Raw genomic sequence first — 26399 nt, forward strand, 5'->3', positions numbered from 1 at the left:
GATGGCTCAGAGCCTGGAGCCTGTTTCCGATTCTGTGTCTCCCTCTCTCTCTGCCCCTCCCCCGTTCATGCTCTGTCTCTCTCTGTCGCAAAAATAAATAAACGTTGAAAAAAAAAATTAAAAAAAAAATATGTATTATAAATCCGAAAGCAGCCACTAAAAAAAAAAGTTATAGCTAATAAGCTAACAGAGTGTATAAAATAAAATGGAATCATGAAACATACCCAATTAATCCAAAAGATGGCAGAAAAAAAGGAAAGAGCAACAGAGAACAGATAAGACAAACATAAAACAAATAGTATGATGGTTGATTTAAATTCAAACATATCAATAGTCAGAATAAATATACTCTTAACATCCCAATTAAAATGCAGATATTATGAGGTTTTTTAAAAAGCAAGACCTAACTAGATGCTGCTTAAAAAAAATTTGTAGGGGTGCCTGGGTGGCTCAATCAGTTAAGTATCTGACTTTGGCTCAGGTCATAAGCTCGCAGTCCGTGAGTTCAAGTCCTCGCATCGGGCTCACTGCTGTCAGCGTGGAAGCTGTCAGCACAGAGCCTGCTTCGGATCCTCTGTCCCCCTCACTCTACCCCTCCCCTGCTTGCACTCACTCTCTCTCTCTCTCCCATTCTCTCTCTCCCCCTCCCTCTCTCTCTCATCCAGTCGCCCCTAAATAAACATTTTTTTAAACCTGTAAATAAGGAAAAACAAATAGGTTGTAAGTAAAAGGATAAAAAAAGATATACCATGCAAATACTAATCAGAAGAAAGCAGGAAGTGGCTACATTGACATCAGGCAAAGTAGATTTCTGAGCAAAGAGTATCACCAGGGTTAAAGAAGTTTATTTCATGATTAAGAGAACCTAAGAATCCAAAAGCTTTACACATAATAATAAAGCTTCAAAGTATATGAAGCAAAATCTGATAGAAAGCAAGGATAAGTAGACAAATTCATAGTTATAGTCATAGATTTCTCAATCATTGACTAAGCAATAGACAGAAAACTCAGTGAAGGTAGAGAAGAGTTAAATAATACTATCAACCAATTTAACCTAATTCACATTTATAGAATACTCACTTTAGCAAAGTACACATCAAATAAACATGGAGCATTAACCAATCCAATCATACAATATATGCTCTCTGACCAAAAAAGGAATTAAATTTGAGATAAATACCAGACTATATAAGGAAAATCTCCAAATACTTGGAAATGTAATAAAATACTTTCAAATAACCCATGGGTCAAAAAAGAAACCACCAGGATAGTTGTTAGAAAGGTTTACACTGAAACCAAATGAAAACACAACATACCAACATTAGGAGCTAAAGCAGTACTCAGGAAAATGCAGAGTCCTAAAGGCCTATATTAGAAAGAAGAAAGGCTTCAAATAAAAGACTTCGTTGCCTATATTAAAGAAATCAGAAAAAGAGGAGCAAATGGAACTCAAGGTTCACTTGAAAAGAAATAGATAAACCTAAACAGACTTATATCTGTCAAATAAATTGTGTAGTTTAAAATCTTCCTTAAAAGAAAACTCTGGACCCCAGTGCCTTCAGTGGTGTATCCTACCAAACACCTAAGAAAGAAATAATACCAATTCTACACAAACTCAGAAAACTAAAAAAGAGAGACTACTTCCCAACTCATTTGATGAACCCAGCATTACCCTGACACTAAAATCAGACAGAAAGACACGGAAACTACAGACCAATATCCCTCATGTACATACATGCAAAAAATTCTTTATATTTTAGCAAATCAAATTAAACATTATATAAAATAGATAATACTTGAAGTGAGATTTAACTCAGGAATGCATGGTGGATTTAAACCTTAAAAATCAATCTTTGTGATTTACCACACTAACACAAAAAGAAAAACCACATGATCACTTTAATGGATGGAGAAAATGCTTTAGACAAAAATCTAACATCCAGTCCTGATTTAAAAACAAAACAAAACTTTCAGCAAGCTAGGAATAGGAGAAAATTTCCTCAGTCTGGAAGGGCAACAAAAAAATCTACAGCCGATATCACATTTAATATTGAGAAATGGAGTGTTTTCTCCCTAGGTTCAGGAATAAGGCAGAATAACCACTCTCATCACTTCTATTCCAAGTTTACTGGGATGTTCTGGCCAAAATAACAAGCCAAGAAAAAGAAAGAAAAGGGATCTGTATATGTTCCAGCTGCAGAGAGCAGACTGCTCTCAGCTTGCCCAGCACCCTAGAGGAGCGAAGAATATATGAATAAGGAATGTTATCATCCAGGTGGCTTTAGGATCCTGAGGAGTAGAGGGGGACAGCACTGAGGAGGTCTAGATGGATCTAATTTGTGTAGGAGTTCCCTGTAGATAAATTACTGGCCACCCAACCACTATAACCTAGTATGTAATGGCTGAATGAATATGTAATCAACTGCAGTGTAACTAAGGCATCTAAAGCTCTAGAACTAGTCAGATGTACCCCCCACCCAATACCATTTCCTTCCCTCTAATCCTACCTGATATTAACAAAGCATTCATAATTCTTTTTTTTTTTTAACGTTTATTTATTTTTGAGACAGAGAGAGACAGAGCATGAACGGGGGAGGGGCAGAGAGAGAGGGAGACACAGAATCGGAAGCAGGCTCCAGGCTCCGAGCCATCAGCACAGAGCCCGACGTGGGGCTCGAACTCATGGACCGCGAGATCGTGACCTGAGCTGAAGTCGGACACTCAACCGACTGAGTCACCCAGGCGCCCCAGCATTCATAATTCTAAGGATAATCTCTATTTTATTGTGCTCTTTTGTAACTTTTAAATAAATCAATTTATATAGAAAGAAAGAAAGAAAGAAAGAAAGAAAGAAAGAAAGAAAGAAAGAAAGAAAAGAAAAGAAAAGAGGAAGGGAAGGAGGGAGGGAGGAAGGAAGGTATGTCCATAAAGGAAATGAAGAAGTAAAACAATTGCCTTTATTTGCAGGTGACCTGATCACCTATGTAGATAATTCTATGGACTCTACCAAAAAAAGCTGAAAGAATAAATGAATTTATAAGAACACTACATAAAAATCAACTTTATATTCCAGCAATGAGTTATCAGAAATTTACATTTTAAAAGCAATACCATTTACAACAGCATCAAAAAACATGAAATGCTCAGAAATCAATTTGACAGAAGATATGTAAAACCTGAGCAACGAAAACTACACAACACAGGGGCACCTGGGTGGCTCAGCTCGTTGAGCGTCCGACTTAGGCTCAGGTCATAATCTCATGGTCGTGAGTTTGAGCCCCACATCAGGCTCACCGTTGTCAGCACAGAGCCCACTTTGGATCCTCTGTCCCCCTCGCTGTCTGCCCCTCCCCCACTTGTGCTCTTGTGCTCTCTCTCTCTCTCTCTCTCTCTCAAAAATAAATAAAACATTAAAAAAACCCACATATATAAAAAAAGAAAAAAGACAAGAAAAGAAACATTAAAAAAAAATTACAAAACATAGTTGAAGGATGTTAAGAAAGCCCTAAATAAACAGTAAGATACACCATTTTCCTGGACTTTAAAGACTCAAAATTGTTAACAACATCAATTTTTCTTAAATTAATATATAAATTAAATGCAATCCAAATCAAAACTCTAGCATACATCTTGTAGATGTTGAGAAGCTGATTTTAAAACTTATTTGAAAATGCAAAGTGCCTAGAATAACCAAAACATTTTTGTAAAAGAACACAGTTGGAGAATTCATAATACTTAGCTTCAAGATTTATTATAAAGCTATGGTAATCAAAGCAGTGTGGTAGTAAACATAAACAAACATCAGCGAATCAGAATACAGAGTCCAGAAACAGATCCACACAAATATCAATTGGTTTTAAATATTCCAAATGTAATCAGTGAGGAAAGGACAATTGCTTTCAACAAATGGTGCTGGAATAAACTCACACCATAATCAAACATGGATCATGGACCTAAATAGCGATAAAACTTCTAGAAGAAAACATAAAATAAAATATTGTAAGTGAAATATGTCATGGGTTTGAGAAAGACTTCTTAAATATGTCAAAATGAACATAAAGTATAAGAGAAAAATAAATACACTGGATTTCATAAAAAATAAAAACAAGTGCTTCGGAAAAAAAAACTTTCTTAAGCAAATAACAAGCCAAAACTGGGAGAAAATATTTGTAAAACATATATTAACAAAAGAGAACATGTACAACTCAATAATGAGATATAGAACTCAATCTTTGAAAAGGGTAAAATGTTTGAACGGTCACTTTCCCAAAGAAGGTGTACCGATGGCACGTAAGCACTTTTAAAGGCGCTCAAAATCATTAGTCACAAGGGAAATGCACATGAAATCCACAAACACCATCTCATTAGAATGGCTAAACATAAAAATTAAAGCATTGGTAAGGACGTAGAGAAAGTGGGATTCTCACACACCACTGGAGGGAATGTAAAATGGTGCACCTTCTTTGGAAAACAGTTTGGCAGTTTCTTAAAAAGTTAGACATATACCTATCATATGACCTGTCCATTTCATTCCAGGTGTGTACCTAAGGGAAATGAAACTATTATGTGCATATGATGATTTATATACAAATTTTCCCAGCAGCTTTATCTGTAACAGTCCCAATCTGGAAACAACCCAAATGTCCATCAATAGACAACCGAATAAACTGATTGTGATGTATCCATATAACGGGATACGACTCAGCGGTCAAAAGAAATAAACATTTGAAACATGCAGTAACATGGGTGAATTTCAAAATAATTAGGAAAATGAAAGAAGCCTGGCAAAAAAGAGCACATACTGAATTATTCCACTTATGGACAGAACCAAATACAAACTAAGCTACAGTGATAAGAAGCAGATCAGGGAGAGATTTCCAAAGGGTACAGTGCAGGAAACTTTTAGAGGTGATGGACTTGTTCATCTTCTTGATTATGGTGGTAGTTTTAAGGTTATATGCATATGTCCATTGTACTGTTTCTTTTTGCAAAATGAGGAATTAAAAAAATGTTTTTTGAGTATAGTTGCCACACAATGTTAAATTAGTTTCAGTTGTACAACCTACTGATCCAACTTCTATGTTATGCTATGCTCACCACAAGGATAGCTACCATCTGTCACCATGCAACACTATTACCATTGACTATATTCCCTATGCTTTTATTCCTGCAACCTATTCATTCCATAACTAGAAGCCTGTATCTCCCACTCCTCTTTCCCCAATTTTGCCCATCCTTCTAACTCCCTCCCCTCTGGCAACCATCAGTTTGTTCTATGTATTTATAAGTCTGATTCTTTTCTTTGTTTATTCACTGGTTTGTTTTTTAGATTCTACATGTGAGTGAAATCATATAGTATTTGTCTTTCTCTGACTGACTTATTTCACTTAGCATTATATTCTTTAGCTCCATCCACACTGTTGCAAATGGCAAGATCTCATTCTTTTTTATGGCTGAATAATATTCCATTGTATAAATATAATACATCTTCCCTATCCATTCGCCTATTTTTCAATGTTTATTTATTTTTGGGACAGAGAGAGACAGAGCATGAACGGGGGAGGGGCAGAGAGAGAGGGAGACACAGAATCGGAAACAGGCTCCAGGCTCTGAGCCATCAGCCCAGAGCCTGACGCGGGGCTCGAACTCCCGGACCGTGAGATCGTGACCTGGCTGAAGTCGGACGCTTAACCGACTGCGCCACCCAGGCGCCCCTCCATTCGCCTATTGATGGACACTTAGGTTGCTTCCATATCTTGGCTATTGTATGTAACACTGTGATATACATAGCGATCAACTGTACTTTTTAAAGAAGTGCAATTTTATTGTACATCAATACACTTTTAAAATTTGTAAAACTTTTGGGGCATCTGGGTGACTCAGTCAGTTAAGCATCTGACTTTGGCTCATGATCTCACAGTTTGAGGGTTCAGGTCCTGCTTTGGGCTCCGCACTGACAGTGTGGAGCCTGCTTGGGATTCTCTCTCTCTCCCTTTCTCTCTGCTCCTCCCCCACTCATGCTTTCTTTCTCTAAAAAAAAAAAACATTTTGTAAAATGTAATGAAGGACAGTTGGGTGAGCAAACACTATTCTTATGTCTCATCCTTACATTTTTTTGACAATATGTCTCAGTAGGATTTAAGAAATAGTAAAGAAAATGTGATACTTACTTGAGAAAGTCTGTCTGTCTTTGAATTCTCATGATCTCTGTGCTTGTCAAACTCTTCTGGCCAGTTATGTGTGCAAAACTAGGGAACTACAATTAAGAATACATATAAAATCATGGTAAAAGCTATGGTATAGTAAAATTTCATTAAAAATTCATTCTAATGGGCTGTCTTATCATATCCAGTACCCATCTTTTAAAAACCATGACAGAAAAAACATTAAGTACTGATTACCCCAAGTACCTGACATTAAAAATATCAAAGTGCTATTACAATTAGGTATGTATATTTCATTAAAAACAAGAGTTTATAAGAAAAGATATCTGAATTAACCATCAAACAGACCAGAGTTTAGAATTTAAAGACCTAAGTTGACCTTCATTTTTCTCAAAAATCTTTGAGATCCTTAGGAAACTCAAAGTAGTCACCTAAAAGAACATATGCAGCAACTGTCTGCTGTTATCCAAAAACATTGAAATCATTTTGATATCTTTTATTTGAGCATTCACTTTGTAACAGGTACTGTGTTTGACGCAGAAGGGGGGAAAAATAAATATTACATGATACCTACCTTCCAGGACCTGAACTGGAATATACACAAAATACTAAAACACTGTAGGTTCAGTGTAGTATGCGTGTGTGTGTGTGTGTGTGTGTGTGTGTGTGTGTGTGTGTGTGTGGAGTCCCATGGGACCCTAGAGGACATAATCACACTTGTTCCAGGGGAGAAGGGCCTCCCAGGGTGCTAACATCTGAGCTGGGCCTGGGGTGTAAAGGTTTGTCAAATGGACACAAGGACAATGGGAATCCCAAGCAGAAGAAACCCATTTGCAAAGGCACAGTGGCAGGGCAGTGCTCAGCCTATCCCGGGGCTCAGCCGTTTGACATGGTTTGGAGGTCTGAGGGGCTGGAGGTGGAATGTGCACGGGAGAAGCTATCACTTAAGGAGGGTCTGACACTACTAAAACGGCATCATGTGGCCATTATCTCCTTGACATTTCACAATGACCTTACAAGGTGGGTAGCATTTTCCCCATGTTTTAAATGTTTGTAAGTTTCTTTTGAAACTTAATTTCAATTTCAATAATTTCTTAATAATTTCAAACTTACAGAAGAAGTACAGGGAGAGTACAAATAACTCCTGCATACCCAGCTTGACCAGTTTTCACATTAACATTTTGCCCGGTGCACTTCCCTTCTCTATCTCTGAACCATGTGAGAATGGACGGCAGTTACGATGCCCCTTTTCCCCTACATTCTTCAGTGTGCACATCCTAAGAACAATGATGTCCTCTCACGCAGCAATGCGATTATCAAAACCAGAAAAGTTAACAGCTACCCAATACTGTGATCTAATCCCCAGATCTTTACTCAAATGTCATTGTTTGTGCCAATGATGTCCTTCACAGCTATATATTTATTTTTTTCCTGGTTTAGGATCCAGTCCCGTGTCAGGCTTTGCATTTAGTGGTCATGTGTCTTTTGTCTCCTTTAATCTGGAATTGTTCCTCAGTCTGTCCTTACTTTTCATGACCTTGACATGTTTGAATTTAATTTGTAGAATCTCCTTCAATTTGGTTTTGTCTGATGTTTCCTCCTGATGGGATTCAGTCACGCATTTTGGCCCAAATATGAGAGAAACGATACTGTGTCCCATCTCAGTGCCTCACACAAAGAGGCACATATAATCCCCATTTTTGAGATGAAGATACTGAGGCTCAGAAAGGTTGAGTCACTTGCTTGAGGTCGCATCAACAGAATGTGAACTGTCTCAGGGACCTCAGCCTATCTGACCCCAGTAGGGTCCCTGTCTACCACAATACCTGCATGCAGAGCTTAGGAAGCTAGAACTTGTGCTGTAGGCAATAGGGAGTGGTCAGAGGTCTTGAGTTGCTTTCGTGTCAGGTCCAACGTGGCATAGACCAGGTGTCACAAAGTGGTGGTCTACTCGCTAAATCTGGCCTGCCGTTGAGTTCCATTTGACCCAGATGTACTGGTCCACAATGTTTCAAATTTTGATTTAATTGTTAATATTTACACATAAACAGGCAGGTTTCTGGCTTTTCTTGTAAAATCAAGATGTGGCAACACTGAGCCCATAGGCCTTCTTGTCAATAGTTGGCCGGAGCTGAGTAGAGATAACCCACTAACGGACTGGGGCATTCCATGTTGCTAGAGAACCCCCAGCTCTTATGCCCGAAACTGAAGCCTAGTGTAGGCTGTCATTTCTCTCCCACCCAGGCTGTACCATGCATTTACTCTGCTGTGTAGCCCCTGATGGCACCCCCCAGGTCAGTGCTTACTTCAGAGACATCTTGTCTTCCTGGTGGTTGCTGACATGTTATAATACCCACCAGTATCATTAATTCTGATGTTCGCTGAAGTATGGTTCAGATGGGATTCAGCTGGAATGCTGACAAGAGTCTCATACCAATAGGAATAAAAAGAGTGGAAGATAAATATTTCGTGGTCCTTTTCTGGCCCCCTTGCTCCTCTGAATTCTAGTCAAAGTCCCCAAATGTGTCTCTAATGTTCCTATTTTTTTAGAGGATTCTAAATGTTGGAGTCTTCACAAATTGTCTTACTCTATCTTTTCCTTGTAACAACTCTATCTGCCCACCCACCATATTTCTTGGAGGGCCACAAAGTCCAGGCCGAGGACCACAGACCTACTAAGGCCTTCATGGAAACCTTAGTAAACAAAAGAACAACTATCCCTGCAATAGAAGATCACCCTTTCCCAGTCTTCTGGAAGAATGGTTCCTTGGTTACCAAATGGACTAATTTACGCTCAACACCTGTGAGCAATGCTCACCACTGTAGCCATTATAGTGTATAATACTGATTTTTAGACAGAAAAATATCATTTTGAAGAATGAGTGGTGTACGACAAAATGCAATCATAACTGTTTTCAGAAGACAGTCTCACGTGACCATAACAATTTGTAATATGTCCAGAAAGAGTTTCTGTTTTTAGGAGATTTCAAATGTTGGAATATTCACATATTGTCTTACTCTATCTTTTCCTTAAAACAACTCTAGGTGGGCAAGGTAATCCAAATAGTCATACATAAAGAAAATCTCTCTCTCTCTTTCTCTCTCTCCCCCACAATTCAAAAATAAATAAACATTAAAAACAACTTTTTCTGAGGTTGGGTTCTTGGGATTGGTTTGAAGCCCCTCAGATGACTCTACTATACAGCCGTGTTGAGAACCACAGGGGTCTGTGCTCTGGCCCCAGCCTACCTTTCCCACCTCATCTCCTGCCTTGCTCACCATGCTCCATCCACACCAACCTCCTGGTACTCCCTCACTTTGCTATTGTTACTGCTTCCAAGATCTTTGCAGGGCTGGCTTCTGTTCATCTTGAATTCAAACATCAATTCAATTCCATTCAGAAGGTTCAATTCAAATTTAAGGAGGCCCTCTCTTGTCACCCCAAATTAGAACCACTCTTGCTCTTCCTCTGTGGGCATTCTCTATCCCACGGGTTTTCAAACTTGAGTATGCATCAGAAGAAGGACTAATTAAAACAGACACTGGGCCCAGCCTCGGAATCTCTGATTCAAAAGATCTGGGCTGGGGCCCGAGCATCTGTATTTCTAATAAACTTCACGTGACGCTGATGCTACTGGTATGTGGGGCCACATTTGAGAACCACTGCTCTATCCCATTACCCCTGCTTTATCTTTTTCATGACATTTGTTACTATTAAAAAATTTTTGTTTGATGACTTACATGTTTATTATCTGCCTACCCCCACCCCCAATACAATGTAAGCTCCCGAGTACAGGGGCCTTTCTTGTCCAACGCAGTATTCCCAGAACTGAAACGGTGCCTGGCACGTGGTGAGAAGGCTGGGGTACACTGTCTTAAAAGTATTTTATGGGAAGATTAAGAATATAGGAGGTATTTAGTACCATAAAGATTTTTTTTAGAAGTTACCTGAGACTGGCGGGTGGGTGGTCTAGAACCTGATTCTTCATGGTAAGGTGGGATTTCCATTGGACTCTCTGAGAAACGAAGATCTTTCCATGTTTTAGAGTCAGTTCTTTCACCTACCTCAAGGTCTAAAATTATTTCAAAAAAATCATTCTGTGGACATCTGTAATTATATATGTAATCATGCAAATACATCTTTATAGTTGGAAACCTTCTAAGTGACCACTGTCATCATATCTTTAACTAGACGTAGCAACTATATAAAGAAGCCTCCACTCAGTGAACTAGCACTAGGAAAGAAAAAATTAGCCTGGACTCAGAAAATAAAAATCTGCCCTGCTAAATTCTACAACATTCCACATCAAGCTGAGAAAATAGACAAATCCAATGCCAACGTTAGCAGGAAACACTGTTTCTCCCAAAGACACACTGCAGCTGTAAAATGTCATAACAGCATCCCCCCTTTTTTGAGTGGCTATTGTTTCTTACTTGCTGAGAAACCTTGTGCTCTGAAACCAGAGATAATCAGAAACTTTGCTGATTGAAATCATATCAGCAAGAATGAAACCTCCGACTCTTGCCTGGAGGACGTAAGTCACTCGGACACAGAGAAGCAGCCTCAATTTCTAACCTTGGTGTAGAGCATCAGAGAAGGGTCTCTGAATACAACATTCCACATTTATTTTCAGTTTCCAAGGTGAACAAAACCCTGGTTCCTTTACAATACATACTTGATGGTGAGCACTTTACACCAGGCCCTGCTTTGCTTCAAGTCTGTCAAAATTCTGCTTCCCAAACTCCACCTGCCCCCCTAACCTTATAACTGTGTCTTTTCCTTTATTTGGTGAGATGCCCCATGGTTCCTCTGAGGTGTGGTATCCCTCGTTGCAATGGGTCAACAAATCTCACTTTGTTGGACTCCTTGATTATCCCTCTTGGTCTTTTTTTTATTTTAATATGAAATTTATTGTCAGAATGGTTTCCATACAACACCCAGTGCTCATCCCAACAGGTGCCCTCCTCAAATGCTTAAACTGTTAGTGAGGACAGCACTAAGACTCAGATTATAGCTTACTTTTCTATTCCAGTATTTCTTATTCTAACCCTTCTTCACACAAGAAAACCAGCAGTGAACCTGTTTGGTGGTTTACAATTCTAAACCTTACCTTCGTCCTGCCATGTCATACTTGGAGACTTTCTAAGGTTAACGTTCCAACCCTGTTTATTTTCAGCATTCTTACATTTCTTCCGTAGTTTTGACCCAACAAACCCATTTTTCAATTCCTAGGAATGAAGAGATTTCATGTCAGTCACTTCATTACACCCATTTAGAATGTGAAAATTAAAAATTGTCAGGTGGAGACAGTGTCATGGTATGTACTTCTTGCTGGGAAGGGTTTACAGTAGTTTTTTACATAGTAACCTCTGTTTTACTTTACTCTGAAAACACACAGCTTTGTATCTGGGCCCTTGGCTGGCAGCATGTCTGGTTGGTAGGGACCAGCAGTCAAACAGCCAGGAACAGAGGCCAACAGCAGGACATGAAGGCAGGATGTTACAATCATGGCAGTCTGGGGAATAACAAAGGGACCACCAGATCCAGGAAGTAAATAAAGGGTGGGGTCAGACCAAGATAGGACTTAAGTACAATACCTGCTCACACACAATCCTTATACTATTCTCCATGAACTTTCTTCTCCTGGATGCAGCCGGTTATGGCTTGTTCAAGCCTGAGCCCCTGCTGATGCATGTAGGCTCAGCCTCTGCTGGATGCCCCTGCCCACGGTAGATCTCTGATCTGATCACACTTGAACCCCACACTATACCTGCACCCACTGCTCTGCTCCCACAACCACCTCTATGGGCTCTGGTCCATCCTTGGGCTGAAGGGACTCCCTCACAAACTTCCAGTCATCCCCATCAAGACCTCCATGACTGAGACTTGTTGGCTGGTTGCCTTACCATGGGTTAGCCCATCCTCTGGCTCTTGGATCTATCTCACTGATGCCCACAGCCCAGGGACTGAAGTTTCAAACATCCTTGTAGATAAGTCTAGTTCACTCTCTAAAGAGGTAAGGCTTTGGTCACAGATGGCTTCTACTAGTCTGATGTATCTGTTCAACAAATGTACACTCACTGCCTTCTCCTGCCCACCTCTATGGAAGGCAATGAGTATGGCAGTCATGCTCTCTGCCACCTTGGAATTTACGCCGCATGAAGAAGACAGACAACAAGCAAAGTAATCACATATAGAAAGCACTATACAAAAGGAGAAGGCCTGGATGCTAGGAGAGCAATGATAGCACACAACATACAGAGTCTAGTTTGGCTGCCATATATACAGGGGAGTCACAGAGCAATAAAGGATTATTGAAGACAGAAACTGATCACTTGGGATACCAGGCTAAAGGTTTCTGCTTTCATCAATAGGTAAGTGGGGAATCAATGAAGACACTGGAGCATGGGCCGTGATGCTGGGTAGGAATGTCTAATGTGCAGGATGAAACACGTGCAGGATGGACTGACCAACAGGTGGGAAATCACTCTGCAATGACCACTACTGACCTCAATTATAAGGACATGTGAGCATAGGGTACGAAATGAAAAAGAAGATGGGATCGCTGAGAAAGGAGAAACCAAGAATGTGGTGACTATCTGAAAGTGCTACAGGTTCATTACTTGCCTGCTTTGAAGAATCTTTGAGAATATTTTCAACATTGTCTTCAGAAGACACTGCATTTGGTGGCTCATAGCCCACCTGAAACACCTTTGTTACAATGCCACTCTGTCTGCAGTCCCTGAAAATTATTCAAAATAGAAAGAGCCTCTGTGTCACACAAAGCTTCAAAGAAAAGATGGCTAACAATTAAGAGAACTCTATGAAGTTCCTTGGCCTCACTACTAAGGTTATTATGTTTTAAACTGGAAAAATCAAAGCACAACTTTTAAAGTCCTTCCTTACCCTGTTCTCAGTTAGATTATCTACTGCTGTGTAACAAAGCACTCCAAAACATAGTGTCTTCACACATAAACTGGGTTAGCCAGGCTCAGCTGGGTAGCTCTCATTTGTCATCTCTCACATGGTCAGATAGATATCAGTTAGACTGGAGTGAACTGAAAGATTAGCTCAGCTGAGTGTCTAAAATGCTTTCTTGGGGCACCTGGGTGGCTCAGTCGGTTGAGTGTCCGACTTCGGTTCATGTCATGATCTCGTGGTTCGTGAGTTCAAGCCCCGCGTCGGGCTCTGTGCTGACAGCTCAGAGCCTGGAGCCTGCTTCCAATTCTGTGTCTCCCTCACTCTCTGCCCCTCCCCCGCTTGTGCTTGCACTCTCTCTCTCTCTCTCAAAAATAAATAAACATTAAAAATTTTTTTAAATAAATAAATAAAATGCTTTTTTCCCTCATATTCAGAGCCTGGGCTAGCATAACTGTAACAGCTGGGGGCTCGCCAGTCTTCTTTCTCAGCCTCGGTGTCTATCTGTCTCTGTTTCCGTCTCCCTCCCTCTTATGGTGGTTAGCTTAGGCTTCCTCACAGTATGGACGGCTCAGGGAAATCAGACATCCTTCATGGTGCCTGGCTTCACCCAGGGTTTATGTTCCAAGACACCATAGCAGAAACCGTAATACTTCTTTTTATCTAGACTTAACATCATTTCTGAAGCATTTTATTGGTCAAAAGTAAGTTGTAGGGCCAGCCCAGATTTAAGCAGAGGGGCTTTACTGGGAGGCATGGTTTATTGCGTTTTTGGAGTCCGCCACACTCACCATAAGATTTCATACCTTAAGCCTCAAACTATTCTAAAACAAAGAGTGGGGTTACCAATAAACCATTCCATGTGAGCCAAGAGAATTTTCCTTCCTCCAGCTGAAGGTAGCATCTGCTCTGGCAAGCTTAATTCCTTACATACCAGCAATTTTTCAATGTATTCATAACATTTCACCATTAATCTTGTTCCTCTTGGATATAATAGAAGTTCCATGAGAAAGCAATATAGAGGTGCCCATAACTAAAAACTGGTGGTGACTGCATCTCCGCACCAGCAGCTTGCCTAGACTCTTTTTTTTTTCCCATTTATTTTATTTTTATTTTTTTTAGAGAGACAGAGCACATGCGAGGAGGGGAGAGGAATATAGGGGGTGCAGAGCCTGACACAGGCTTTATCTCACAACTCTGGGATCATGACCCGAGCTAAAATCAAGAGGTAGACACTCATGGGCTGCCTGGGTGGCTCAGTCCATCAAGCATCCAACTTTGGCTCAAGTCATGATCTCGTGGTTTGTGAGTTCAGGCCCTGGGTCAGGCTCTATGCTGACAGCTCAGAGCCTGGAGCCTGCTTCAGCTTCTGTGTCTCCCTCTCTGTCTGCCCCTCCCCCGCACTCGCTTGCGCTCGCGCGCCCTCTCTCAAAATAAATAAACATTAAAAAAAAAAAAGTTGGACGTTCAAACAAATGAGCCACCCAGGTGCCCCTCTTATTTTTTAAAAACAACTTTATTGAGGTATAATTTACATGACATGAAACTCACCTATTTTAAGTATATAGTTTGAGAATATTTAGCAAATTTATACAATTGTGTGACCATTACCACAATCCAGTTTTAGAACACTTCTGTCACCCCACACCCCAAAAAATCCCTTGTGCCTGTTTGAAGACACTCCTTGCTACCAACCCCTACCCCAGGCAACCACTGATCTGTATCTTATCCCTATAATTTTACCTTTTCCAGACATTTAAAATGAATTTCACCAGAGCACCTGGGTGGCTCAACTGGTTAAGCGTCCAACTCTTGGTTTGGGCTCAGGTCATGATCTCACAGTTTGTGTAGTCAAGCCCCACATCTGGCTCTGTGCTGGCAGCATGGAGACTGCTTGGGATAATTTCTCTTTCTCCCTCCCTCTCTCTGCCCCACCCGTGATCATGCTCTCTCTCTCTTTCTCTTTCTCTCTCTCTCTCTCAAAATACATAATCATTTAAAAATTAAAAAAATTTTTTAATTAAAAAGATGTCACCACACAAATATAGTCTTACATGTCTGGGCTCTTTTACTTTTCCATGTCCTAAAATGCTTTAAATTCTTTGATTAAGTAAATATTTGTAAACACATAAACATCAATTCCAAAACAGTTGAGAAATGTGAAACATTAAGCAATATACAAGTTTCAGGCTACATTTTTAGAAGAAAAGAATTATCAGAAATACATAATTCACGTCAATCACCACTATCTATCAGTGAGGGACAATACTGAAGAAATAATATGATCAATGGATACTTGCATGTTCATTGGCTGGAGCGATATACGGGTGGCTAAACTTTAGGGAAGCACATGTTTTGTTTTGTTTTGTTTTGTTTTATTCTTTTTTTTTTTTCAACATTTTTATTTATTTTTGGGACAGAGAGAGACAGAGCATGAACGGGGGAGGGGCAGAGAGAGAGGGAGACACAGAATCGGAAACAGGATCCAGGCTCTGAGCCATCAGCCCAGAGCCTGACGCGGGGCTCGAACTCCCGGACCGCGAGATCGTGACCTGGCTGAAGTCGGACGCTTAACCGACTGCACCACCCAGGCGCCCCTGTTTTGTTTTATTCTTAATAACAAAACCAGTTTTATAGGTACAGAAATCTGGACGCAGATACAGATGATCTTTGCTTAACTCCTTCACTCCAACGTTCATTTCATCTAAATGTTTATTTTTGGCCTCAGGTCTGTCATCCAATATACATACAGTCGTCCTCCTTGCTAGCACACTTCCCGGACACCACAAACATCTCCATTCAGGAATCCTTCAAAGCCTGGATAACTGCAGGGCTCCCTGAAATGTGTGCTTCTAGCCCCCACCCCATCACGCTGAGTAGAAGCCTGACTGCCCCGCCACTTGCTCTACTCCTGGAAGACATGGGTTGTCTCCACCACAGCCGGCACCTTCCATGGGAACCCAGCCAGGGTTCTCACCCATGGACTTTGTTCCCTCCAAAAGGAGCCCAGAAACTAGCTTCAAATGTCTGCTAAGTAGAAGGATTTCTTGACTGTATATCAAAAAAGGCTTAGGTTTGGGGTTGGAGCTAGAAATCCTACTCAGCCCAAATCTCACTTGAATACACATAAATTTTTTCAAGGATTGAAATCAGAGGCCTTAAATATGGATCTTTAGGAGGAGTAATAGAAGGTACATTCGACAAAAATAAAATAAAATAAAAAGTTACATGTAGCTCTGTCCTCACAAAGATTATTATCCTCTCAATAAAACAACAGAATTACTTGGATGATTACAAGAGGTAAGAAGCTGGATCTGTAAGAATTCTGCAGCTTGTCCAGGTCGGGTTTTCTCAATCTACTGAGAACTACTGAAACTTCAGGTTAGATAACTCTGTTGTAGGAGGCTGTCCTGTGCACAACATGGTTAGCAACATCCTTGATCTCCACCCATCAGATGCTACCAGCACACTCCCACTTCCAGATGTGGTAACCAAAAATATTTCCAGACATTACAAAATGTCCCCTTTGGGGCCCAATTATGCCCAACTGAGAATCTCTGGTTTAGGAACATGAAGGGGTTAAGTGGAAACCACTTACCCAGGCAGGCAGAGATTTTTCAAATACAGAAGCATGCCTTTTGAGTTGGGTCACACAACAGCAATCTGCTAGGCCTTTGTTAAGAATCTGAATAGCAACAAACAACAATAACAGCTACTACATGTGCGATGCCAAGTGTATTGCCTCTGATCTTCACAATGGCTGTCAACTAAGTTTTATTAACTTCATTTAATAAATGGGGAAACTGAGAATCAGAAGGCCACATAACTTATTCAAGGTCAGACAAAGAGGAGCAAGAGAACTGGGATTAAAGTCCAGATCTGAAGGTCAACAACCTCCATCCTCTGTCCCACTGTCCAAACTACCTTTCTTGAAGCAGTGTTCTTCTTGCCTTTGTTGCTGCCTATGGAGATGACATCTGGATCTTTCCTCCACACATTATATCCAGCACAGGGCTGCAGAGGGATGACCATGACATGCCCTGGTAACCTGCTAATGAGTTTACTTCATTCCATTGCTGTAAAACTGGGATGTCCCTCATGGAAGAAAAATGGTTTTTCTTAGGGAACTCTGGCTCCCCCGACCACCTACCTTCAGTTCAAGACAACTTTTACCTCAGGGCAGCTCCATATATCTTAACCGCCATATAAGGTAACTGACAAAGAAGGGAGAACCACCCAAGTTCATTCTCAAAACAATGATGATATCAAAGCGGGAATTTCCTGGCCATAAAGGTGGCTTTTAAAGAAGCAAAACAGATGTCAGAAAGTTTACAGACCCTGGACTAGACCATGAAAACCTAAAACCATTAAACCATTTAAACCATTAAAACCTAAAACCTGGGGCACCTGGGTGGCTCAGTCAGTTAAGCATCTGTCTATTGATTATACAGCTCAGGTCACAATCTCACAGTTCATCGGTTCCAGCCTCGTGTCAGGCTCTGTGCTGACAACACAGAGCTTGCTTGGGATTCTCTCTCTCTCTCTCTCTCTCTCTCTCTCTCTCTCTGCCATTCCTCCTCCTCTCTCTCTAAATAAATAAATAAACTAAAAACCTAAAACCCACCCCTGCTTGCTGAAATGTCCCCAAGCTCCCAGCCCCTCCTGTCCACCTGTGTTCCTCATTGACCATGCTCTGATGTGAAAATTCATGTATATATATAAGGACACATGAAGGCAAACACGTCCTTTTATTTCATTCTAGAATATGACACTTTAATAAAAATATATTTCATAGGCGCCTGGGTGGCTCAGTGGTTGAGTGTCGAACTTCAGCTCAGGTCATGATCTCATGGTTCATGAGTTCAAGCCCTGGTTCGGGCTCTCTGCTGTCAGTACAGAGTCCACTTCGGATACTCTGTCCCCCTCTCTCTTTGCCCCTCTCCCTCTCAAAAATAAAATAAACATTAAATATATATATATATATATATATATATATATATGTGTGTGTGTATATATATATATATAAATACATATATAAATATCTATATATATTTCAGGGACACCTGGGTGGCTCAGTCAGTTAGGCCTCCAACTTTGGCTCAAGTCATGATTTCATGGTTTGTGAATCCAAGCCCTACATTGGGCTCTCTTCTGCCAGTGCAGAACCCGCCTCAGACCCTCAGTCTCCCCCCCGCCCCCTCCCCCACTTGTACACACTCTCTCTCCCTGTCAAAAATAAACAAGCATTAAATATATATATATATATATATATATCATATATACATATCATATATGTAAAACCCTGGTTTGTGAGCATAATTCATTCTGGAAACATGCTTGTAGTCCAAAGCACTTGTATATCAAAGCAAGTTTCAAGAACCATTGGCTCAGTTGTGATCCATGTGACATTTGGCATCACATACTACTCGTATTGCAAGACATCACTCATTTATCAAGTTAAAATTTAGTAGAAATGTTTGCTCATTTTGTGGAACACTCGCAGAACAAGTTACTCACAATCCAAGGTTTTACTGTATTTTGAAAAAGTTGTATTGGTCAAATCTCTCTAAATGGAAACATTTTTCCCCCATTAATGTGTCAGTTGCCACCTTTGGTTGCATATTAGAATCATCAGGAAACTTTAAAAATACTGATGCCTGGGTCTCACCCCCAAGAGATTGTTGTTTAGTTGGTCTGGAGTGTGTGACCTGGGCACAGAGATTCTGCAAGGCTCCCTGGGTGACTCTGATGACAACCTGTGGTAGACTGTCACAATAATAGTCCGAGATATTATGCCTTATCTATCTGCACCGTGGTGCCCTGGTGCCCTTGTAGAATCCCCTCACACATTGACTTTGAGTGTTGCCACATGACTTACTTTGGTCAATGAAACATTAACAAATACGACACAAGCAGAGACTAGAAAAACATCTGCGCATTAGGGCTTGCCATTTCTCTTACAGCTTTTGGAACTGAGTGAAAAAAAACTCAGGTTACCCAACTGGAGACACAAGGCTCAGCCAACGACTTGCATCAACCACCAGAAATGTGACTCAAACTTTCTTAGACTAGCGGGCTCAAGGGGAGACCAAAATTACTGCTGCCATGTCAGTGACCTCAGGCAAGGCCAGCAGAACAACTACCCGGATGAATGCACACCAAAATGCTGATCCACAGAATAATGAGCAAATAAATGATGTTTCTTTTAAGACCACTAACTGTCAGGGTGATTTGTTATACAGCAATAGCCAACTGATTCAGCAGCCAAGCTTGAGAAGCACTGGTTCCATGATGATTTTGGAGATTCTGTGTTATTTCTGCGTATTACAAAAGCAATGCTCACTGTTAAATTTTGGAAGCTATAAAAATTATCAACAACAACAACACAAAAAGTGACTGAATCACCAGAGGCAAAGAATGCTAACGTATGGCTTGTGTGTTCACAAGGGACTGGGGCTGTCCCTTAACCTGACTCCTTTGAAACAAAGACATCCACAGTGTCCCTGGCAGTCTGGCTCAGGGAAAGGGGAGATCACTGCCTCCGGGTAATGGGCCCTCCTTGCCTACTGCTCACTCAGCTCTGGTCATTGCCCTTCTCCAGTTCTGTTCCAACACATTTCTTTTTCTTTTTCTTTTTTTTTTTGGTACAACGCATTTCTAAAAAGTGTCAAAATACTATAGTGCACTCTTACACCCTAATTTGTTTTCACTTATATCATAAATATTTTCCCATATCACTCAAAACTTCAGGACCATAATTTTTCCTCCTTTAAAATTTTTTTTTTTTTTTTGAGAGACAGCATGAGCAGGAGAGGGGCAGAGAGAGATGGAAACACAGAATCCGAAGCAGGCTTCAGGCTCTGAGCTCTCAGCACAGAGCCTGATGCGGAGCTCGAACCCACAGACCGTGAGATCATGACCTGAGCCGAAGTCGGACACTTAACTGACTGAGCCACCCAGGCACCCCCATAATTTTTCCTCTTAACATTTTAGTGGCCTTCAATTATTAACACTCTCATTTCAAATCCTTTTCTCTCTATTAAGAAATTAATTACCTTAAGTACCTAGAAAAAAAGGCTTAGGTGAAGCAGTATAATTTCTTTCCTGTCTTGAAGACTCAAAAACATTTTTGTATAAATACCTTCCCTGAGCTGAGCTCACCTGAAGTACTAACAGTGCTTTCAGGACAGATGTTAAGTGGGCACAGAGCAAGATGGGGAGATGCATAAAGAATGACCTTATTTTACACTCTTTTGGAAGCTATACTAACTCCTCTGAATTACATAGTAATTACTACTTCGTATCATTACTGCCTGCCACTTATAAGAGGGGCTGCCTTAGAGCATTAAGCACCAGAGTATTTTGCTTGTTAATTTTTTCTTTTTTTTTTTTTTTGCTTGTTAATTTTTTTAAATGTTTATTTATTTTGAGAGAGAGGGCAAGAAAGAGTGTGAATGGGGGAGGGGCAGAGAGAGAGAATCCCAAGGAGGCTCTTAGCACAGAGCCGGACATGGGGCTCAGTCCTACAAACCACAAGATCATGACGTGAGCCAAAACCAAAAGTCAGATACTTAACTGACTGAGCCACCCAGATGCCCCTGCTTGTTTTTAATGATATTTGAGATGACTTGTTTTGACAGAAGTGGTTTGGCAAGTGAAAAAAGCCAATTTTTTCCAATCTTTAATTAAGAACAATAATGTGTATAAGAGTGTTTTGTTTTGATTTGATTGTATTCTTTTTTAAATTTCCAAACGCCAAAGCAGTCATCTGTGTATAATTTGTAGCTCTCCTCAAAAGCCATGCAGTAGCTCAGCCACCAGGGGGAGCCTGGAGAGACTTTTATAAAGTACATGTGCAAATCCAGGGTATGGGGCTTTAAAAGTGTTTCAAAAATGTGGCTAAACCTGTCTTGCTGTGCAGTAGAATTCTTCTATCACAGACACACAGACTGGCAAAGCATTTGAGTTATTTTCTCTATAACACACAGTTTCAAAATTAAGTGGTGTTTCTATACTTGAAAATTAGAAAAAGTCCTTAAGCAGGAAAGAAAGGACAAAGAAAGGAATAAAGGAGTTAATGTCCAAAGATTAAAATGGCAGTCGCCATGAAGGTCGATTAAGTCAATACAAAATAAAATAGAGAATGATGGTGGTGGTTGTAGGCTGTGTCCTATGGAATAAAAGAACCATCCACTAAAAACAGTATTTTCTTCAAAGTCTGATGAACCACTCCAAAGGTCCCAAACCCTGAAAAGGCTCTTCCTTCCCAAAATCCCAACGTGGAATTGAAAATACAAACAGTGTTGGGGCGCCTGGGTGGCGCAGTCAATTAAGCATCCAACTCTTGATCTCAGCCCAGGTCATGATCTCACATTTCTTGAGTTCGAGCTCTGCATCAGGCTCTGCACTTATGGTGTGGAGCCTGCTTAGGATTCTGTCCCTCCCTCTCTCTGCCCCTTCCCTGCTTGTGCTCTCTCTCTCTCAAAATAAAGAAATAAACTTAAAAAAAAAAAAGAAAAACAGTGTTAATATATATTAATATACACAGCACCTGATCAAGCTGTAGTCTCATGATTTGTACACTTTACAGTATACCTCAGTAAAAGACAAACAAAACACAAAAGCTATAGATATATGTTGAAATTAAAGTTACTTTCCCTTTAGTGACCTTCTAATACAACACTTATTCTTAAAGGAAGAAATAAAATTAAAAAATAATGTCATTATCTGACCAGTTATTTTAATCACCATGCTCTTAACTTACTTAGAGACTGCAATAGCTTTAACTTGTATTTTTCCATCAGGCAGAGTAATAGGCTTCGTATACTTAAATGTATTGTTTTCACGATAACCGATTCTCTTCAGAAATTCAGGTTTGCTGCCATCCAGCGTATAATATATGTTGACATCTGGGGTGTCTGAAAAACCCAAAACAGGGTAACTGTAATTAACACTAAAGTAGCAAAGTCTCTGAATAATTCCCATGGGTCAGTTAATTAATGAGATTTTTTAATATATTATAAGAATGTGTAACAATAACTAACAATAATTGAATTCTTTCTCTGTGCCAGGCAGTGTGCTTTATATGAATTAGCTCATTGCGTGTGTACAACCCTATATGACAGGTCCCACTTTATACCCACTTTATAGATGAGGAAACTGAGTCCCAGGGAGGGTAAGAAAGTCATTCAATAACAGCAGAGTTGTGGTTTCACTTTGGCTACACTGGATCCATAGCCCATGCTCTTGAACCTCTTTGCTATTGTGCCACTCCAATAAGGCATCGATATAAATAGAGTGGGGCTCAGTTTTAAGACCACAACACCCATGTAGAAAGCAGAAGCTAAGTTTTTATTTTTTGAGCATTGCTTCAGAAATCCTGGTATTATATTTTATTTGGATTTGGTGAATGATTCCTACACTTCTTGGAGGAATTTTAAAGGTAATAAATTTACAGAATTCAAAGTTCAAAAGATCAAAAATGGTTGCTAAGAGAGGTGATCTCAAACGTTCTCATCACAAGAAAAAAAAAATTGTAACTGTGTGGTGATGGATAACTAGTGACCAAAGTCCCTGCTCTCACAGAGCCTCAAGTTTATAAAAGACACACAAACAGTAAACAAACAAGTATATATGTGATATCAAGGGGTGGCTAAATCCAATGGAGTAAATAAAGCAGGGGATAAGGTCTGCTTAGCAAGTAGGCAAAGGGATGGGCAGAAGCATGTTCCCGTATGTTTAAAAGACACCTATGTTTCCTTTCCTATAAAATGTCCTTTCCTATCTTTTGCCCACTTTTCTATTGGGTTATTATTCTTTTTGTTATTAAATTGTACAACCTCTTTATTTATTGAACATTTTAAATATTAGGGAATTTGAATCCTCTATCATTCATATCATCATTTGTTAATAATCATCCCAAGTGCTATGGGCACATTTTTTAAAATTTGTATTTTGGGGGCACTTAGGTGGCTCAGGTGGACTCTCCACCTCAAGTGTCAGATTCTTGGCTCAGGTCATGACCTCATGGCTTGTGAGATCTAGCCCTTCACTGGGCTCTGCACTGATAGCACGGAGCCTGCTTGGGATTCTCTCCCTGTCTCTCTGCGCCTCCCCCACCCCCTCTTGCTCTGTCTCTCAAAATAAATAAATAAACTTAAAAAAACCCTGCATTTTAGCTTGAGAATTTTAAACAATAATACTAGCTTTTAAGATAAAGAGAATTTTAAAAAATAATACTAGCTTTTAAGATGTAGGGGCGCCTGGGTGGCTCAGTCAGTTAAGCATCTGGCTTCTGCAGGCCATGATCTCCCAGTTCATGAGTTTGAGTCCCACATTGCGCTCTCCACTGACAGCTCAGAGCCTGGAGCCTCCTTTGGATTCTGTGTCTCCCTCTCTGCCCCACCCCTGCCCTCTCTTGCGTGTGCACACACTCTCTGTCTGTTTCTCTCTCTCTCTCAAAAATAAACATTAAAGGGGCGCCTGGGTGGCTCAGTCGGTTAAGCGTCTGACTTCAGCTCAGGTCATGATCTCATCGTTCATGAGTTTGAGCCCCACGTCAGGCTCTGTGCTGACAACTCAGAGCCTGGAGCCTGCTTTGGATTCTTGTCTCTCTCTCTCTGTCTGTCCCTCTCCCATTCATGCTCTATCTCTGTCTCTCACAGATAAATAAACATTAAAATTTTTAAATAAATAAATAAACATTTAAAAAAGATAAAGGGAGATGTAGTATATTATATAGTATTCTTAGTTGGAATTTGTCTAGGAAGTACAGGAGTCACCATAAAATATAGATAAATAGTTTTTACACATTATTTATTGAAATATATAATTGGAACTTCAAAATCTTTTAAAGCAAGTATTTGCTCATATATTTTATCTATAAAACTTTCCCAGGGCACCCGGCTGGGTAAGAACATGGATCTCTTTTTTTGTTTGTTTGTTTGGTTGGTTGGTTGGTTGGTTGGGGTTTTTTTTTGTTGTTGTTGTTTGTTTGTTTGTTTGATGTTTATTTTGAGAGAGAATGAGAGCACGTAGTCATGAGTGAGGGCATGGCAGAAAGAGAGAGGGAGAGAGAGAATCCCAAGGAGCCCCAGTATGTTACTCTTGATCTCAGGGTGGTGAGTTCAAGCCCCACATTGGGCACAGACATTATCTTAAAAAAAATAAAATAAAGGGGTGCCTGGTGTCTCAGTTGGTTGAGCATCTGACTTTTGATTTTGGCTCGAGTCATGATCCTAGGGTTGCGGGATCAAACCCCATGTTGGGCTCTGTGCTGAGCATGGTACCTGCTTAAGATTCTCTCTCTCTCCCTCTGCCCTTCTCCCCCACTCATGTGCTCTTTCTCTCTCAAATTAAAAACACAGGTTTAATTTCTCCTTATGTTAATTTTATACACACACACACACACACACACACACATACACGTGTACATATATATGTAGATATATATACGAGTATATGTATATACATTCCTGTCATTACCAGGAAATGTATTCACTGCTTTCTTTCTGTAATAATGTTAAGATTTATTTGGGCATTACTAATGTGCCAGACCCTGACACAGGGTCTAATGGCTGATAATATTCTCACTGTCTAACAATGAAAAAACGCAGACTCAGACTCAGAAAGGCTCAGTAATGTATCACTAGAAGTTGAAAGTCAGGATTTAATCTCCAATATGCCTGACTGCAAAACCTGTGTTAGTCAGTCAAATTTATTATCCCAGCAAAATAATAAGAATCCTAAGGAAGTCACTTAGGCTAATGTGAGTCAAGGCATTGCTGCAACTGTGTACTGACACAAATGAAAGGTTGGTCAAAGCTAACCATTTTACTTATTTATTTTTAAATGTTTGTTTCTTTATTTTGAAAGAGAGAGTGCACGCACGTGCAAGTAGGGGGAGGGGCAGAGAGAGAGAGGAGAGACAGAGAATCCCAAGCAGGCTCCACACTGCCAGCACAGAGCCTGATGTGGGGCTTGACCCCAAGAACCATGAGATCATGACCTGAGCTGAAATCAAGAATCAGACGCTCAACCGACTGAGCCACCCAGATGCCTCAAAGCTAACCATTTTAATTTAAATATATACGACTCCATAAACCACCAAGTACAACGCTATTGCAAATTTTGGGACTTGTACAAAATCCCCAAGGTCCTAATTGTAGAAGGCACGCAAAGTGAGAAATCAACGAGATGAACATAAGAAATGTGGCAATGTTATTTTACATAATTTCAAGTACATGTGATTCTTACCTGATTTCATTTCTAAAAGTGTATTGTTATCAATTTCATGGTTGGCTTTTCCAGGTGGAGGCACTCGCAGTGGTATGATCTGAGGGACACACACTGAACCAGCAGTCATTTTCCCTCCTTACATTAAAAAAAAGGTGGATGAATATAAATTCCAATAGGCACCTACATTTGAATACAAAAGTCAAAGAGAAGCACTTGTTTAAATACAGCAAAACTACTAAAAACTAAAGAGAATACCACCTAAAAATATTATTTCGTTTTTAACTCAAACAATTATTGCTTCAGATGCATTTTTTCTGTTGAGGTCTCGTGTGGAATTTTAACTATCTAAATACTTACCTCACTTCTGGGAAAAGAGCACGAACAAATGGGATATAGGAATAGAATTATTGTACACGAACAAATTAAACGAATACAGTAGTCCCTCCCTTATCCATGGGGGAAATGTTCAAGACCTCCAGTGGATGCCTGAAACCATGAATAGTGCCAAACCCTGTATATACTGTTTTTCCCTATTTATACATACATATGATAAAGCTTAATTTATAAATTAGCCACAGTAAGAGATTAACTACAACAGTAATAAAATAGAGCAATTACAACAACATACTGTAATAGGTTATGTGAATGTAGTCTCTCTCAAAATATCTTATTGTACTGTACTCACCTTTCTTGTGACGATGTGAGATGATAAAATGCCTACATGATGAGATGAAGTAAGGTGAGTGACTGAGGCAGTGATGTAGCGTTAGGCTACTACTGACCTTCTAACATCAGGAAAAGGATCATCTGCGTCCACGCCCCAGTTGACTGCACGTAAGAGAAACCACGAAAAGCAAAACTGCAGATAAGGGGAGACTACTGTACATAAGAACAGAGACCATTACTCATGATCTGATCTGAGCTCCCCCTAGATCACTATCACCCTTTCCTGCCTCTTATTAATGTGCCACCTCTCCTGGATTCAGGGCAACTCATCACACAAGAGGAGCAGAGTAACTCTGTACGTGGCATGAAATGTTAATTTAGAGCCAACTCCCTTGGGAAAGCTCCACATTCAA

At 40.2% G+C, this 26399-nt stretch overlaps 1 protein-coding gene across 5 annotated transcripts in view; it reads right to left on the reverse strand.

The window, feature by feature from the left end:
* The window catches only part of DZANK1 (double zinc ribbon and ankyrin repeat domains 1), a 69401-nt gene extending 43917 nt beyond the window's left edge, over nucleotides 1-25484 (reverse strand). For 2 of the 5 annotated variants that reach the window (XM_047069724.1, XM_047069723.1), the window contains exons 1-6: nucleotides 25339-25484; nucleotides 21848-22001; nucleotides 12793-12907; nucleotides 11297-11393; nucleotides 10113-10180; nucleotides 6171-6256 (exon numbers count right to left, since the gene is read on the reverse strand). In XM_047069724.1, coding sequence (XP_046925680.1) covers nucleotides 6171-6256; nucleotides 10113-10180; nucleotides 11297-11393; nucleotides 12793-12907; nucleotides 21848-22001; nucleotides 25339-25447 — 629 coding nt within the window. In that variant the 5' untranslated portion in view covers nucleotides 25448-25484. Of the gene's footprint in view, nucleotides 1-6170; nucleotides 6257-10112; nucleotides 10238-11296; nucleotides 11394-12792; nucleotides 12908-21847; nucleotides 22002-25338 lie in introns of all 5 variants that reach the window. The other 3 variants (XM_047069719.1, XM_047069718.1, XM_047069720.1) reach the window with 2 other exon arrangements.
* Nucleotides 25485-26399: the final 915 nt, after the last annotated feature.

Source organism: Lynx rufus, unplaced genomic scaffold, assembly GCF_022079265.1.
Source record: "Lynx rufus isolate CCGP_SWC_20201006 ecotype Redwood Valley unplaced genomic scaffold, mLynRuf1.p SCAF_8, whole genome shotgun sequence".
Lineage (NCBI taxonomy): Eukaryota > Metazoa > Chordata > Mammalia > Carnivora > Felidae > Lynx > Lynx rufus.